At 31.9% G+C, this 17,019-nt stretch overlaps 1 protein-coding gene across 1 annotated transcript; it reads right to left on the bottom strand.

Moving 5' to 3' along the window:
* Positions 1-10,634: 10,634 nt before the first annotated feature.
* LOC105793655 (probable pectin methyltransferase QUA3) lies at positions 10,635-13,283 on the bottom strand. The gene is made up of 7 exons (XM_012622515.2): positions 12,873-13,283; positions 12,590-12,793; positions 12,295-12,505; positions 11,933-12,191; positions 11,406-11,777; positions 10,946-11,041; positions 10,635-10,842 (listed from the first exon to the last, which is right to left on the bottom strand). The coding sequence occupies exons 1-7, from the start codon at positions 13,281-13,283 to the stop codon at positions 10,635-10,637; spliced, it is 1,761 nt and encodes a 586-aa protein (XP_012477969.2).
* Positions 13,284-17,019: the final 3,736 nt, after the last annotated feature.

Here is a 17,019-nt window from a genome sequence, read left to right as displayed (position 1 = left end):
TTATGGCATGTATAGTCTAATTAATATGTTTGAGTTCGTGTATGTTAATATGAGCCATGTGAAAATGGTTTATTTATTTTGTTAAGCATGGTTTTTATGTTTTTGATCAAGTGTTAGGTATGTTGATTTTGGTATCTCGGCTATGGCATATTTATTTATGTGAATTATGTTTGAGATGTTTTGTTAAGAATGTGGTAAATAATTCGGCATAGGTGAGCTTAGTTGAAGCATATAAGTGAAGTGAGTTTGGTATATATATGTTATGGTGTTTTAGTCATGTGCTTCGACAATGAGGTAAATGATATTCAAGCTTAATTAATCTTGGTTATGTGTTATATATATATATGATATGTGTGATATGTTTGGTTTTGGTATTGGTGTTTCGTCTATGGTTTATTTATAAGTAAATATATGTGAATCTTGTTTGATATGCTTTGTTAAGGTATTGTTATGTAATTTAGTAATTAAGTGAACTTCGGTTATGGCATATAGGTGAAATGCTAAGTAAATCATAGATGAAATGATAGTTAAAATTGGTTTGTAAGAGTAAATTTACATTAATAATTGATTTGAAAGAAACTAGTAATGTGCATGTGCATGTACGGTTATAAGGTATGGAAGAACATGTGTATATTTGGTCATGATCTAGACCTATTTTGGAAGTGTGTTTTATGCTATAAATTGGTGTATGGATATAGGTTTGGAAAATGTGAAGTGATATGTATGATTTTATTATTTGAATCGATATGGTTTGATTAGGAAATGACATATTTTGACTTATGATTTAATGGCTAAATCTTGTACAATTTATGAGGTTATTTATGGATGCCAATTTGTTATGAAATAAATTAGGAACGTGAGTATTTAATAAAGGTACGATTTGCTCATGCAAGTGGAGTTAATATTCCATTTTGTATTTGTAAAATGATATGAATTGTATGGATTTTTGGATATGGCTAAAATGGTGTATTCATATGCACAAACTTGTAATAGATAAATATGCATGTTTTGGTCTTTTAAATGATATATATAAATGATTTTTAAAGTAGGCTTAAAATTTATGAATAAGATACATACAAATTTGGGTAATGATAGTTAAGTGAGTAATACAAGTTTGAATTTAACTTTTATAAATTTATTGGATTAGTCGATTAAAGGATAAGTTGATTTGTATTGAGCGTGTATAGTTTATGATTGAATGATTTCATTGAAATGGTCATATGTGTATAATATAATGACATTAAAGGTATGTAAGGCCATAATATAATGTTACTAATGTTGCATTTGTGATTGGACATTAAGTTGTATACATATTGGTTTCATTATGTACATATGCGAAGTTATGAAATGCAAAGTTTGATATTTAGATAATGAAATTATGTACGTACATATCCTCTGTATATGAAAAGTGAGGATATATGCTTGAATATGATTTAATTATGAAAATGTTATTAATCGATGGATTTAGGGAAATCGAATATTGAAAGTATTATATACTTGAACATGACTCGATGTATACAAGTTTGGTTGAATTTGTTAATTATAGAATATGTTCGATTGAGCTTTGATGTATGTTTAAATTAAATTAGTTTGAATTTTGTAATGTGTTTATTTGTGATACATGCTTAGTAAGGTATGATTGATTTGAATTGTAATTATCATTTATATATTTGAATTTAAAATAATTGAATTAAGGATATTCAAGTTTGATAATGTTATAAATGTATCGTTATTCTTTGGTGTATGAAAGGTGATAAATGACTATGCTGAACTGTGTCTTGTTCGGTAATGCCTCGGCACCCTAATACGACGACGGATACGGGTTAGGGGTGTTACAAGACCTATTTCTAAACATATTGTCATTCGAAACACCGACTATTGGTGGATCAATTGTTTTAAGTCTAATAGGCGTCTGAAAGTTGCTTTTATTATGTACAACAACACAACCAAAGCCATTGGAGGGATCTAGGTACCTATCTAACCTTACCTTTTGGGACATATCTTTCTTACATCTTCACTCATTTACATATAAATAGTCGTGTCAATACCCTTATCTGAAAACATCAACCTATCAGCATGAGGGCACTTCATCATGCCGGGTACAAACGAAACCCTACTATCAGAAAATGGGAGAAAGTAGGCCAGCACGTGCTTAATGAAGATGAAGACCTTAGAGTTGATCTTGATGACATTCCACCTCTTACCGAGTAGGCTCCTCCATTAGCTTCTTCATCAGCTTAACCATTTGCACATTCTCACTTTGATGACTTGTTTGCTACAATCCTTGGTGCTATTACTTCTTTGAGTAAGGAGTTTAGAGGATTCCGTACTCAAGTCAATGATGCTTTTGATCGTGTTAATGATACTGTTAGTAATCTAGGTTCTAGGATAGGAAGTTTAAAAGAGCAAATGGCTCAACTACTTCCTTATTTTCCTCCGTCGAATCCTCAATCATCACCCAGGGATGATTAGTTCTAGTTTAGACCACTCATACATTTGCATCATGTATCATTTTGGTTTGTTTTTGCACTTTATATTTTCTTCTATTGTCCTCTTTCACTTTGGTTGCACTTTAATGTCTTATTTGGTATTTTTGAAATACTATCATGTTTAATTTTAATGTTAGTTCTTTGTTTTTCCAGTTTTCAATCTCTATTATTGAACTAACGACATTTCTCTCTTGTAAGCTTTATTTGTTTTATTTTGATATAATAAAAAGGCGGGAAGAGAAAGGTAAATTTAATGGTTGATTGATTATGATTAATTGATTGTATGCCAAATTTAGTGACCAATTGTGATAACACTCTAGAATAACGTATTTTTATGTATTAACTATGTATTTATTCTGAGTATGATCCTGCTAATTTGAGCAATTATGATCTTTTATCTCATAGGGACTAAATTTGAGGCAAAAGCAAAATTAAAGGCCAAAAGCGTGAATTTAGAGATAAAACGGGCCAATGTGCGACACAAGGAAAAGTTGGTGCCAAAAGTGCAAGCATAGACGACACAATGGATGAAATGCAAAAAGAAGAGATTTTATTCTATCAGACTCTATTTTAATTATATTAGGATAATTAATATTAAGATAATTATTAAGGATTATTTAATTTTAGGATTTTATTTTATTTATCTTTATTTATCTTCAATTAAATGTATTTATCTTTTGGGAATTTAAGTAGGATTAGACTATCTCCCCTAGCACTATAAATAGGGGGTGAAGTGACTCAAAAGAGATCCATCTTTTTCTGTAAACACTCTCTCCCCAAAAGTCTAGGCTTTTGTTCTTCTCATATTTCCTTTCAATAAAATCTCCATTTTTATAATATTTATTTTATTTTCCACTACAACCATGAGCCACTAAACCCATCTCGCCTAAGGTTGTCCATATTCCCCAAAAAGGGTTCTTGAGGCTTAGAGTCCGTACTTAGCCTCCCCGCTGAGTATTCATCGTTTCTCTGCACTACTGGGTTGACGCTTCTGTAACATCCCTTACCCGTATTCGATGCCGGAATAGGGTACGAGGTATTATCAGAACATATACACTTTTAACCGTAGTAAACCAAGTTGTAAAATTTCATCTAAATTAAAACTTTCAAGTTGTTATTCTCGAGTCGTTAATTAGGGTTTTCTTGGCTAAATATACTCACAATCTTTCACTTCCTCGTCGTATGAATTTATAAATTTTCACTTACTTGTTGAATTCGTCCTGAGTACCTGAATTTATCTGTATCATTACATATTCTCATATCGTCAAATTTTCTTTTTTAACTAATGTAATATATCAATTACTCAATATCTAGTAAGCTAATTGTCACATATATATATACATTATCCATTCATCTCCCACAAAGTTAACAAAATTAACCACAATGATAGTACAAATTTTCTCTATTCGATATAAACCAAAACCTGTTATTTCTTTTCCAACAAATCTTACTAAATATACACTTTATACTAACCTGTGTGTTTAACCATTCACCCATGACATAAATATATCTTATCCATTATTGTCGAATATAGATATGCTTCACAAATCATAATTCACCTCACATAGTAACCGAATTAATTTTATCATTTGTCAAATAGATTACAAAATAAGTTATATAACAAAATATAGATACATTTTAAACCACACAAATAAACAAATTTTCATGGCATTACATGATCATCACATATCAAAGACAAATGTTCTTGACATTTCTATCACATAAACCGAATTAATCAATGCAATCTCAATGATATAAGCATCCATATATCATTATTTTCACACATATAAATATCATGACTAAATTTCTTAAACATTTGATCAATTGTTTTCAATCTCGCAATAGTCCTTCAAGATCAATACATATTTACCATTCAATTTAACATTTACCGATTATAATCGGGCATATGACCATTTATACACAATTCATTCATACATTTTATTATCCTCATCCTCCTCTCCATTCCACATCCTCTATGTATAAAACATGCTTAATTAGCATTATACATAATTTTACTATTCACTTATATTTAAATTCAAAGCTGTCTAGTTGAGTCAGAGTCACTAAATCATTTTTATCTGAAGCTACAGAGCTCCAAATTAAGTTCTGTTAATTTTTCCCGAAACTAGACTCACATTTATTCTTACCATAAAATTTTTAGAATTTTTTACTTCGAAAATCAGTACATTTTATTCTTTAAAGATTCCTCCATTTCACTGCTCAACATCTCTGACCTCTCTTCACTAAAAATGAATTATCTCATTGTACAGATTTTGGACGATATTTTTGTTTGTTTCCTTTGAAAATGGACTCATTAAGAATTCTAAGCATATAAATTATAACTCATAATTATTTTTTTACAGTTTTTAATTATTTTCCAAAGTCAGAACAGGGGATTCCGAAATCAATCCGACCCTGCCCCACTAAAATTCAAATATCTCAAAATATAACTCTTTTGCTTGCTCTGTTTCTTTTATGTAAAAATAGACTCATTAAGATTTAATTCCATATCTCACTCAACCACTAACTCAATTCCTATAACTTTTAGTGATTTTCAAACTAACGCCAACATCCATTGTCCAAATGCTTGCTTTCAAATTCACTCATTCACATAACACTATAACAATTTATTTTGTAAGCACGGTACAAAACTTCATCACTCCAGTGACTCTTTTTCAACTCATCGTATTTCAATAACATATTCTTATTGGTTTGCAATTTCTCATATCCCGTTAAACATGTCGGTATAATAGCGAACATTCAGTGGTTTGCACATAGTACCACTCATTTAACTATTATCATTCGATACATGTAGTAGCCTTCACATAGTACTACACACGTGATAAAACTTTCCGGTTCACATAGTAGCCTGCACATAGTACTACACACGTGATCGAAGCTATCCGGTACGCATAGTAGCCTGCACATGGTACTACACATGCGACCTTTCATTTCGGTACACGTATTATCCTACACATAGTACTACACACGTGACCATCACTTTCACTTTCACACAGTGACCTACACACAGTCCATGTCACACATGTGATCATTTCTGTCACCTCATTCGTATCCCTTTTTTATTCTAAATATTCAATCGGGAAATTTTTCACTTTTTCTCATTTTTTTTTCTTTTTCACTAATCAAAGTCAATTCCTTGTCTTTCTTGACTTATAATAACACATTTAACTTATTTTACACTCACATTATTCAATCCAGTCCAAAAATCACATTTTGGAAAAATTACATTTTTTCCCCTAAAGTTTCACAAAATTATGATTTTGCCCCTAGGCTCAGAAATTAAATTTTATTCCTTTTTCTTATGTTTTATGACATGATAAACAATTTTTCCTTCTATAGCAACATCAAATTCTTGCTCTAAAGTGCACTTATGAGCAATAATAATTTTTAACAATTATACCGTTTCACTCGTTTTCGCTGAAAATCGTTTAGCAAAAATTGTTTAAAATATTCTAAGCTTCATATTCTATCATGAAACATAAAAATTCACACTTTTCATCTATGGGTAATTTTTCAAACATAATTTCTAGCTCGAATTAATGATAGAAATAGCTTAAGCAAGTTACCGAGATTCTAAAAATATAAAGAACAAGAAAAACAGGGCTAGAACGGACTTACCATGAAGCTTGAAAGAATGAAAAAACCCTATCCATGGAGTCCACATGATATTCGGCTAGCACTCATGGAGAAGATGATGATTTTGGCCTTATTTTATCTTTTTAATTTGTTTTAATTATTAAATTATCAAAATGCCCTTGACTTAAAAATATCCTATTTCACCTATTTCATGTCCATTTTTGTCCATAACATAACCAATGGTCTAATTTCCATTTAAAGACCTCCAATTTAAAATTTCATAGCAATTTGACACCTCTAGCTTCTAGAACTCAACTTTTGCACTTTTTACAATTTAGCCCTTTTGATTAAATTGAGTGCCCAAACGTCAAAATTTTCGAACGAAATTTTCACGAAATATTTTCATGAAATTGTAGACCATAAAAATATAATAAGAAATAAATTTTTCCTCATCGGATTTGTGGTCCTGAAACCACTGTTCCGACTAGGCTTAAAATCGGGCTGTTACAGGCTCCGTCCATGTCCCTTAAGAAGTAAGCTTTTCAACGTATGCAAAGGTGGCCGCTTTGTATGTTTTGGGAAGGCTGCACAGTCGGTTTGTTAGCTTACTGTGTCAGAGGTTGGCGAGCCGAAGAGACAAAATGGCGTGGGATTCGCCATTGAAAAGTGTTGATCTAGCATAAGATGATCCCACAGAAGCGATTGTTGGCTAGAGTTAGGTTCCACTAAATCGTAAGTCTAAATCCTTGGAGCTGGTGGTCGTAGGCATCCTCTTCCATTATAATTGGCTTATTCGGTTTGGGAAGGATCATCTAAAAGCCGAGGATTGAACCTAAGGCGGAACGAGACAATAGGAGGCTGGAATCTCCCATAAGAAATTCCTTTCTCTCAACTCTATTTTTAATTTCTCGAATTTTTGATTCAATATTCTTAATTCTTTTTTTATTTTATTTTTCATTTCCAGATCCAAACATTTAATTCTATTATTTTTTTTAGGCACGCAGGTTTTCTTGGGCAAGATTCTACCGGGATTTCATGGAACAAGATATTGTGCAAATCCAGTCCCTGAGGATTCGACCTTACTTCCCTTTTACTATTCTTTTTCATTATTTATTAGGGATATGATATTTTTGGTGCTTTCAACGACCGCATCAAATTATTCCAAAATGTTTTTCAACTAATAATGAATACAAATGAATGCTAAATTTAACAATGAGCAACAAAGTTTTCTAAGCCTTAAAGTGAAAATGGTTTTTAGAAAGGGGGAACAAACTTATTCAAACCCAAAATTCACAAATTGTTTTGTTATATCAAAAAGGGGGAGATTGTTGACCCAAGCTTTCTTTAACAAAATCATTTTGATATAACAAGCATTATGTTTTAAATAAAAATAATTTTAAACAACACTTGGCAAAAATTGTACTTCGAATCATATCTAAAATACAAAAATGTTAAATTTATACTTAGAAAAAATTTCAAGGCCAAGGTAATCACTTGTTGTGCGAAGTGCTAAGATATTCTCTCTGGGTAAGGCTTCGCAAATGTATGGAAATCAAACTGAGTAAACATATAATGTGTTTTTCATTTTTCTGCATTTTTCATTTTCGGTGCCTGAAGTGATAGAAATTGGTCTTAACAATGCTTTGGTATTACTTGCTTTTTTGCTTGCAGATATCAAATTTAGACCCAATACAATTAATTGAGAGTTGATTGCACTAAACATCCTCAAACTATGATTCTCATTTTAAATTGGTCTCCAAACTTTAAAATGTTCTAATTACATCCCCAAACTATCAATGTTATATCAATCATGTCCTTTCATTAATTTAACTATTAAATGACACGTCAAATCCTTTGTAACTAAATTTAAAATGAAATTTTAAAATAAATAGAACATTATCGCATAACTTTTAAGAGTAAAAACTAAAAATAGAGTGAATGATAAAGCTTTTATAAAAGCTTTGAAAACTTAAACTAATATTTTAAAATGTTTATTTTACAATATTCATTTTTCTTAGATTTTCACTTTAAATTATATCACATAAGATCTGAAATTTCATTTAACAATTAAAATAACTATTTTAGTAATTCAATGACCTAATTGATATAACTTCAATAGTTTAGAGATATAATTAGAACGATTTAAATTTAGGGACCAATTTAAAATGAAGGTCATAATTTAGGAATAGTTGGTGCAATACTCATTGATTAATAATGAAAATATTTAATTGCATTTTTTCTCCTTTTCAAAAACCTAAATCTTAGAGAGTTAAGAAATCAAAATTTTATATAATAATAATATATAATTTAAGTCATAAAACTTAGACATTGTTGAACCTTAAGTTGTGGTCTATTGGCGAGTGTTCATTTACTTTACAATTAGCCTAAGTTCAAATAATTGTTGTACAAAAATACTTAGACACTACTTGGTTTGTAAAAATATTTTATGTTTTCATTATTAAAAATTGATTTTAATTCTTTTTTATTTTAATTTGAAAAGCACACTTGGTAAAAGATAAAAATTTGTTTGGTACACTATTTTCTTCTAATAAAAGATTAGAAATAAAATAAAAAAAATACTACATTCATATGATTATGTATTTAAATAAGTTTGAATCAAGATTAATTCATTAATCAAATTTAAAGTTAAAAAGCACTGTTTTCAACTTTTTCAATTTTTATGTAAAAACAAAAAAAAATAAGCTTTTGTTGTTTTCCATTTTTCATTGTCTAGGAAAATGAAAAGGAATATGGTCTATGTTTTTTGCTATTATGATTGGATTGGAGGTAGGGAGGGGAAAGGAAATTAAGGGAAATGATCACCTTATCCTTTGTTCGGGTAGGATTTGAAGTTAGTTTAGCAAATAAAAAAGTCAAAATTACTTCATCTTCCTTTCGTTCAATAGGTAATTTATTTGCATTCTTTAGCTTTCCACTCTTTTACTTTCTTTTCTTTTTCTATTTTCTCATTCCATACATTTCACTCTTTTGTTACTACTATTTTAGAGACATTTGCTTGTTAAATTGTACCTATCTTAATGTTATTTAAATATAGTGTTTTTGATTAATTTTATTCTTTAAAAAAATTAAATAAAAATAAAATAAAATAATTTTAATATTGACGAGTCGGGCCCGAGTTTCACATTTTATCCAGGTCGAGCTTGAGAAAAAAATTAAACTCATTTTTTAGGTCAAGCCTGGGCATAGAATTTTGTTAGAACCCGAACTTGGTCTGGCCTGGGACACGGACAACTCTAAATAATAATTTAGGCATCAAAAGTGGGAAAAAAAAGAGTATAGGTACCGAAATGAGAAAATGCATATAGTTTAAGAGTCCAAGCATGACATAAGCCTATTATGAAATACATAACTAAGTTGGTGTCACAAGTTAAACGAAAACTATTTCAATTCAGACAAATCTAAACAAACAAATTTTTATATAGATGGTTATATTTTTCAATAAAAAGAAATAACTTAAACTACAGAGATTCATTATCTTCGCCCACAACATGAGGGTAAAACTAAAATTAAATAAAGTAAAAATATTTGAATGAAAGAAAAGTGATGGGTTTTTGAAGAGGGATGATAGATTAATAAGATACGGTCATTGAATATACCTGATGATAATTTTTAAATTTAAGAAAACATCTCTTAAAATATTCTTTATTTCTTCTTTTCTTTAAAACATCTTACTGTTGTAGTTAAAAGTGTGTTTCCACCTAAATCTAATTTTGAGCTTTTCCATTATTAATTTTAAAACAAAAGGTATTTAAAATTTATATTCCATTTATCATTATATTAAATTATTTAAATATCATATAACTTATTTAATTTTTACTTTCTACAATCATTTCACTTTTCTACCATTTATTCTAATTTCACTTTTTCATTGCAACAGCAATGAGGATCAACAACTAAGATTATAAACATGAGTTGATTTGAAAAGCTTTTGATTTACCTTTGCTTTTAGTTTCAAGTCATGGTTTGCAGGTTTTAATTTTCAATTTCTTGTTTAAATCTATAGTTTCTTGATAACCTAAAGTTTATATGATTTCGATTTTAGAACCATCAACAATACTAAGTATATAACTTTTGAAACTATTTTATGCTCAGCAAAAAACATTTAATCCATTCTATTTTATGTAATATTTAAAATACATATATAATTAATATTAATTGTTTAAAAAATTCAAATCTTAAATTTCATATATTGCAATAAATTATTTTTAATATTTTATCAAAATATAATAATATTAATGAATTTAAACCTTATTACTTCATAACCTCATATTTAAAATGGACATTTTATTATGCAAAAATAATTTTTGACAATAATATTTAACACTTCAATCTTAAACTACATTTTTTAAAACATTTTTCTCCCTGAAATGCTAAATTAACCCAGATCCCTTTTAATTAAATAAAAGCTGCTTTTTATGCTTGGGAGGACATAAACATGGCTTCAAAAGAAAAGAGAACCAAAAAAAAAAAAAAAACCTACATTAGAAAGAACAAAGGCCGAGTCAATGGGATGCTGGAATGAAGAAGCTAAAGGTGCCTGAAGGTTTTAGTAGCAACCAGAATCTTGCCTCTCCCATGTGATTCAGGTTCTTTGTTATTTATGGTAGTTACCCACCTTAGTACATGTGCTATGCGAGCCACCTTTTTTATTACCTCTGGCGAATCTTGAATCACAGCCGTTCCTTCCGGGCGCAACATCCGATCGATCTCCGCCATTAGGTCCACCAGGCTACAGCTGCAGCAACAACGTTGGAACCATGATAAATGTTACTTGACTCGAAAGCCAACGAAAGATGTGATGAATCCGTTCAATAGCAACAGAGGATCAATGCATCTACCTTCTATTCCTCGAACCTGGAAGCTTTGTTAGTGAATCTATGCTAGCTACATGGATGAGATCATAAGTCCGGGGGTACGTTGAGAAAGGCTCACACCTGCAAACATCAATCACCAATTTAAGTTTCCCGTTAAGACCACCGCATCATCATTGGAGAATAAGAAAGAGGAACCCGAAAGACGAGCATCCATGAAAAAGATTTAAGGATAAGGATTAAACATGGATCTAGTTTGAAGGCTTTAACTCTCCTGTAGATAATACAGTTTTCTATGGGAGATCCGATCAACGGGGGATAAGCAATACAAGGTTTGCCTTGAGCAGAAAGGAACCAACACGGTTTCAAGGGTGTCGTAGAAATTTTAAGGCTAAGTACTATTATCAAACGGGCAACTAATTGTTAGTAACCATCAGCTCTGATTCAATTAGGAGTAAACAAGGCTAGAAATGCTATAGTAAATCACCAATCGTGGTATACTCCAATAAGGCCTCTGTCGTAAATAATATCGAGAGTTAATGGCTTCCGAGCAGGAACAACATTCATCACCCATACTGGATCAGTCTCGAGTGCTGCTGCAAAACCTCCGAAAAATGCATTCATGTCCATGACATTGCGTATTGCTGGCGTCCCAAGCTTAACCTTCAACGTATTCTTATAATAGGCAACTCTTGTTGCCCACCGCCTCGTGTCTGCCTGAAACAAGTCAATCCCATTGTTCATGATCAACGCCCTCGAAGGAGCCCTTAATAGCCTTTCTGGCCACCCAGGAATTTTCCCAATAGCATATCCTCCATTAATAAAAGATGGAGTCACACATCTTTTCAAATTAACATACCTATCAACCAAAAACAAGAGAACTTCAGAAGATGATAAACAAGATAGAATGGCAACCATAAACTATCAAACGTGCAGCTAAATTGGTGGAAATTAAAAGGCAAATCCCATCAGAATTCTAAATAAATCTAAACTAAGCAGGTCCGTGATGATCACCATGCAACATTTGGGTCATCTGATTCATCACACAGTCCAATCCTGAATTCATTTGGTTTTAGACACGGATCTCTATCAGGCTTTTTCCAAATGACCGTGTTTCCTTCGACGATAATCAACTCATAGCACAATGCTCTTGCCACAGCCTGGAGCTCTTCCCACTCTCTTTCTTTCTTAGGCCACTGCACAGGGGGTCCAGAGATGACCAAAAATCCACCCGGACGAAGTAACCGGTCCACTTCAATGAAATAAGTTGCATCTGCAAAACCAATCCAATATTTCTTCATGGAACATCGAACAAAAGAGGTTGATATAAGAAACGAATATATCAAAAGCATTTCAAAGAAAAAAAAAAACCCCACTATAAGCTGCAAAAGGGATGAGGCATCGAGAGCAGTGGATGAAATCGAATGCAAATGCAGGAAAGGGGAGCCTGCGAGTGCCGAACATTAGAACAAAGGCCGGTATGCCTCTTTCCAGTGCAAATTGTATTTGTGCTTTGTGAGAATCCCTTGGAGCAAATGAAAGTGTCAAAATGCCTTCAGCCAACAATGAACCCCCAAAACTTGCGACCTGCAAAAAGGATTCATTTACATGATATTCAAACATTACAAAGCAATAATCACAACAAGATGCTAATACCATATATCAACTTACCCCACATCCCATATCAAGAGCAGTCCTAATAATTCCACCTTTGATGGGCATGAAACGTCGGAGCTTGTCAATATATGGTAAGGCTCCATCAGGGAACATGGTTCCACCACCAGGAAAAATGAAATAAGGACCTTCCTCTTTCATCCATCCTTGGTGACCTTTCCTAGTAGCAATTTTGTTGTGTGGCATATTTGAATGCCATACCTAACCATTACACAACTTAATGGAACAGTTTAATAATTTCTATAATAATAAAACCAAGACAAAACACAAATTTGTTTACCTTGTGCAAGCTTTCAGGCCACTGAATGGGAATCTTATAGTCAAGTGGAGGTGGGATCAAACAAAGAGGCATTTCATCAGGCAAAGGGCAATGCCTTTCTCTATAAAAATTCATGTACCTACTTAGCTGACTGTTTCGCTTTGGGTCCTCGCATGGCATGTGATCAACGGAATCGGGAGGGCAGGGGTCAATGGGCTGACGGTGTTCCCCCAGTTCCACCAGTGACACAAACCGATGCCGTTGCTTCGGATCCGACGTGGAAAGCAACAAGGCTTGCCTGCCGGAGTAAGCCAAGGGATCACCGAAAGGGGTGAATACCAACAAGAAGAATAACAATACGAGGCTGAAAAACATGGCGGTAAAGATATCCAAAAACTTCCATTGCCGCGCGTTTCGATTCGGCTGAGCCATGGTTTTGGATGTTCGAAGCGATTAAAGCTTAATCATTCATCCCTGGGTTTCTGGTTTTGGATCCAAATTTCATGGGAAAACGGTGACCAGAAACGATGGGTTGTTGTCCGAATTTGGAGCTTTTGTTGCAGAGGGTGGGGAGCTTGGAACTGATGAGATGAGAGAGCTGGGGGAGTGTGAGAGCTTTCGAAGGATATAGAATTTGGAAACAGTTTGTTTGAGTGGTGAAAATGCAGAGTATGGTAATGCAAAAAAGCATGCAGCGTGGCGTTCAGGTGATGGAATTGCTTGGCGTTGGGAAACTCGGACAAGCAGCAAAGCTGCTTCGATTAACTGGGAATCAAAGGTTTGATTCAAATGGCCCAATGATAGTTTCTTACCAGATTCAGTGAAAAAGGCCCTAATGCCAATATCATAGGCCTAAAATACTTTCTCTCTCTCTCTCTCTCTCTCTCTATATATATAGATATAATTACTTAACTTTATAAATATTATAAAATAAAGAGAGATAAAGAGAGTAAAGAACAAAAAAATATGAGAAGCAATAGAAAATGTATTTTATTGATCGATAGAATGATTACAAAGCTTCTTCAAAGTCTCTATTTATAGGCATAAGAAGTATAAATGAAGTAAATATCTAATTCTAATGAATATTAGAATTTAAAGTACATCAAAACTTATCTTGATCTTGATGAACATCCACTTAATAAGATATTCATAATACTCCCCCTTAGATGACCATTGGTAAATAATGTGTCTCGTTAAAACATTATTAGGAAAAACTCTGTGGGATAAAAACTTAATGAAGGAAAAAAAGTACACAATCTTGTATTACAAGTTGCCTCGTTAAAAACCTTTACCAGGAAAATCCAATGGGACAAAACATTGGTTAAAGGAAAAGAATACAATTTTTTTTAGACTCCCCCTAATGGCAACATTACATTACATCTTTGAGTCGACGCATTCCAATATTGTGTAGTAGTCTTTCAAATGTTGAAGTTGGCAATGCCTTAATAAAAATATCTGCTAAATTATCACTAGAACAAATTTGTTGAACATTTATAACACCTCTTTTCTCAAGATCATGAGTGAAGAATAATTTTGGTGAAATATGTTTTATTTTGTCACCTTTGATGTAATCACCCTTCAATTGAGCTATACATGTTGCATTATCCTCGTATAAGATAGTTGTCATCTTTTCTCGTAAAGGCAAATTACATATCTTTTTGATATGTTGAGTCTCTTCAGGAACCCTCGCCTCCACTATATGACCATCTTAAATGTTTGCTACTTTTCTTTTACAAGGATTTTTATCTTTGGAACAGACCGGTCTTCAACGCTTTAGGCGTGGATTACTTTCTTTTGCACTAACAGTTTGCCCTATTAGAACATCAATTCGTATTGGAGCATTTTCAGCTGGTATGTGAGATTTAATGAATCTGACAGTTGATTTGTAAAATAAATTATCTGTTGAACTTTTGGTTCACTGATAAATGATAAAACTAACATATTTTAATCTTATTCTTAATGCGTTTTTGGATGATTATTTATGCAAATTGGTGAATTTGATGCTCCTAATCCCTTTAATTCATATTCTTATACTTAGGTGAGCATTTGGGAGCAAAATAAGAGAAAATCAAAGAAAAAGAGTAGATTTCAGTAGCCACACGGGCTGGACATGCGCCCATGTGCCAACCCATGTTGATTTCGCAATTTGCTTCCCAAACACGCGGAAAAACTCAATTTTTAGGCTTTTTGAACATTCGAAAGTTTATAAATACCAAATAGAAGAAGAGATATGGGGGCCATAAGAGAATATCGAAGAAAACACTCGAAGAACACCATTAGGAGCCAACTCTAAAGTGAATCTCCATCAAGATTGAATATCTCCTTTTAATTTCTCTTGAAGTTTTTACGAGTTTCTTTATGTCTTGTGATTATTCTGACTTTGAGATGTTTTATTTCAGAATTTTGAAATAATTCCTTAGATACCTAGGGAAGATGAAACCTATGATGAATTCTATTATTTGATTTATGTTTTACATGATAAATACTTGATTCTTGTTCTCAATTATGTGTGCTAATTTCTTGTTTTATATTTCTGGGATATTAATTCATGTTTAATGTGCTTAATTTAGTGGAGGAAAAGTTTCTGTTTAAGAGTAGATCTAGCATAATTGAGTGGAGTTGTATGCAATTCTAGAAATAGGTCGACATAAATCTACCAAATTAGAGTCAAATCTAATGGGGGAATCTATAAATCGAGTTAATGTGACGATAGGAGTTTTAATTAGAAAGAGATTTCAATTAATCAACCTAGAGTCAGTTGTTTCTTACTCTCGAAAGAGATATCAACATAATTTAGGGATTTCTACGGATTAAGGCACCAAGTGAATAAATCATTTAATTCATATCCAAAATAATAGGTGAAGTCTAGGTGAATTCTTTCCCGAGTATTGTCTCTCTCATTGGTTATCTTTCGATTATTTTCCTATTTCATTCTTTGTTGAGTTCTTAAATTAGTTTAGTAAATCTTAGTTTAAAACAATCACTCCAATTTGTCGACTAAATAATAGGAAAACAGTAATTACTAATATTTTTAGTCCTCGTGGATATGATATTTTTACTCACCATAGCTATACTATTGTTCGATAGGTACGCTTGCCTTAGTCGTATTTTAGTTAGTCATGTTTAGTTAGTCATATTGTTTTGTATGAGGATCTTAGACATTGATAATTCACTTGAAGTACTTTATTAATCAATTTAAATGTTGGGAAAACTGGCAACTCATGTCATAACTAAATTTCAAATTAATAGCTTAAAAATATTTGATAATATAAGGAGACTCATATAAATATACATTCCCAATCTCTTATGATTACCCATCTTTGTGTGTTGTGGTGGAGCAGTTGGAACATATTCCGCACATCCAAAAATTGTAAAATGGGAAATATTTGGCTTTTGACAAAAAATCAATTGTAAATGAGATTATTTATAATTTATTGGCTTGATGAGTACAACATGTAAATCAATACAATCTCATGCTGAAATAGGAAGTTTTGTTCTAATAAGTAATGGTTTAGCTATTAGTTGGAGGCATTTGATAAACGATTCAACTAAATTGTTTTATGTATGAACATGAGCTATAGGATGTTCAACTTTTATCCCGATTGGTATACAATAATTATTGAAATCTTGGGACATAAACTCACCAACATTAGCAAGATGAATTGTTTTAATTGCATAATCTGAAATGAATCATTTAAACAAGTAATCTTGCAAACGACAGGTTGCGAGTTGATAACGCATGTGATTATTTTGTAGATGCATCTACCAAAATCATATAATATCAAAATCATTCACATGGTGGATGAATGAGCCCATATTCATTTTAGAAATGCAAGACATTAAATCTCAACTTTATCCAGTGAGTTTGTAATAATCAATTATCATTGAGAACAAGCAACACATGAGAATTCTTTAAATTAAAGAATCTTTTGGTTCTTTAATAAATGTCTATATGAATTCTCAATTAATTTTCACATCATATATAATCTAGGATGGTCTAACTGGTCACGCCAAATAGTTAACAAAAATTCATAAACTATTGCATACATGTATGAAATTTACTTCAAAATCATACATCTCATGCTCACTAAAACTTTTCCATTTATAATTGCTCATATAATTTCTCTAAATAATTAACAAATATAAAGTGTATGAACTACCTTTAACA

The sequence above is a fragment of the Gossypium raimondii genome, chromosome 8, assembly GCF_025698545.1.
Source record: "Gossypium raimondii isolate GPD5lz chromosome 8, ASM2569854v1, whole genome shotgun sequence".
Taxonomy (NCBI): domain Eukaryota; kingdom Viridiplantae; phylum Streptophyta; class Magnoliopsida; order Malvales; family Malvaceae; genus Gossypium; species Gossypium raimondii.
Note: the sequence above shows the minus strand (reverse complement) of the source record. Positions and strands in the feature narration are given on the sequence as shown.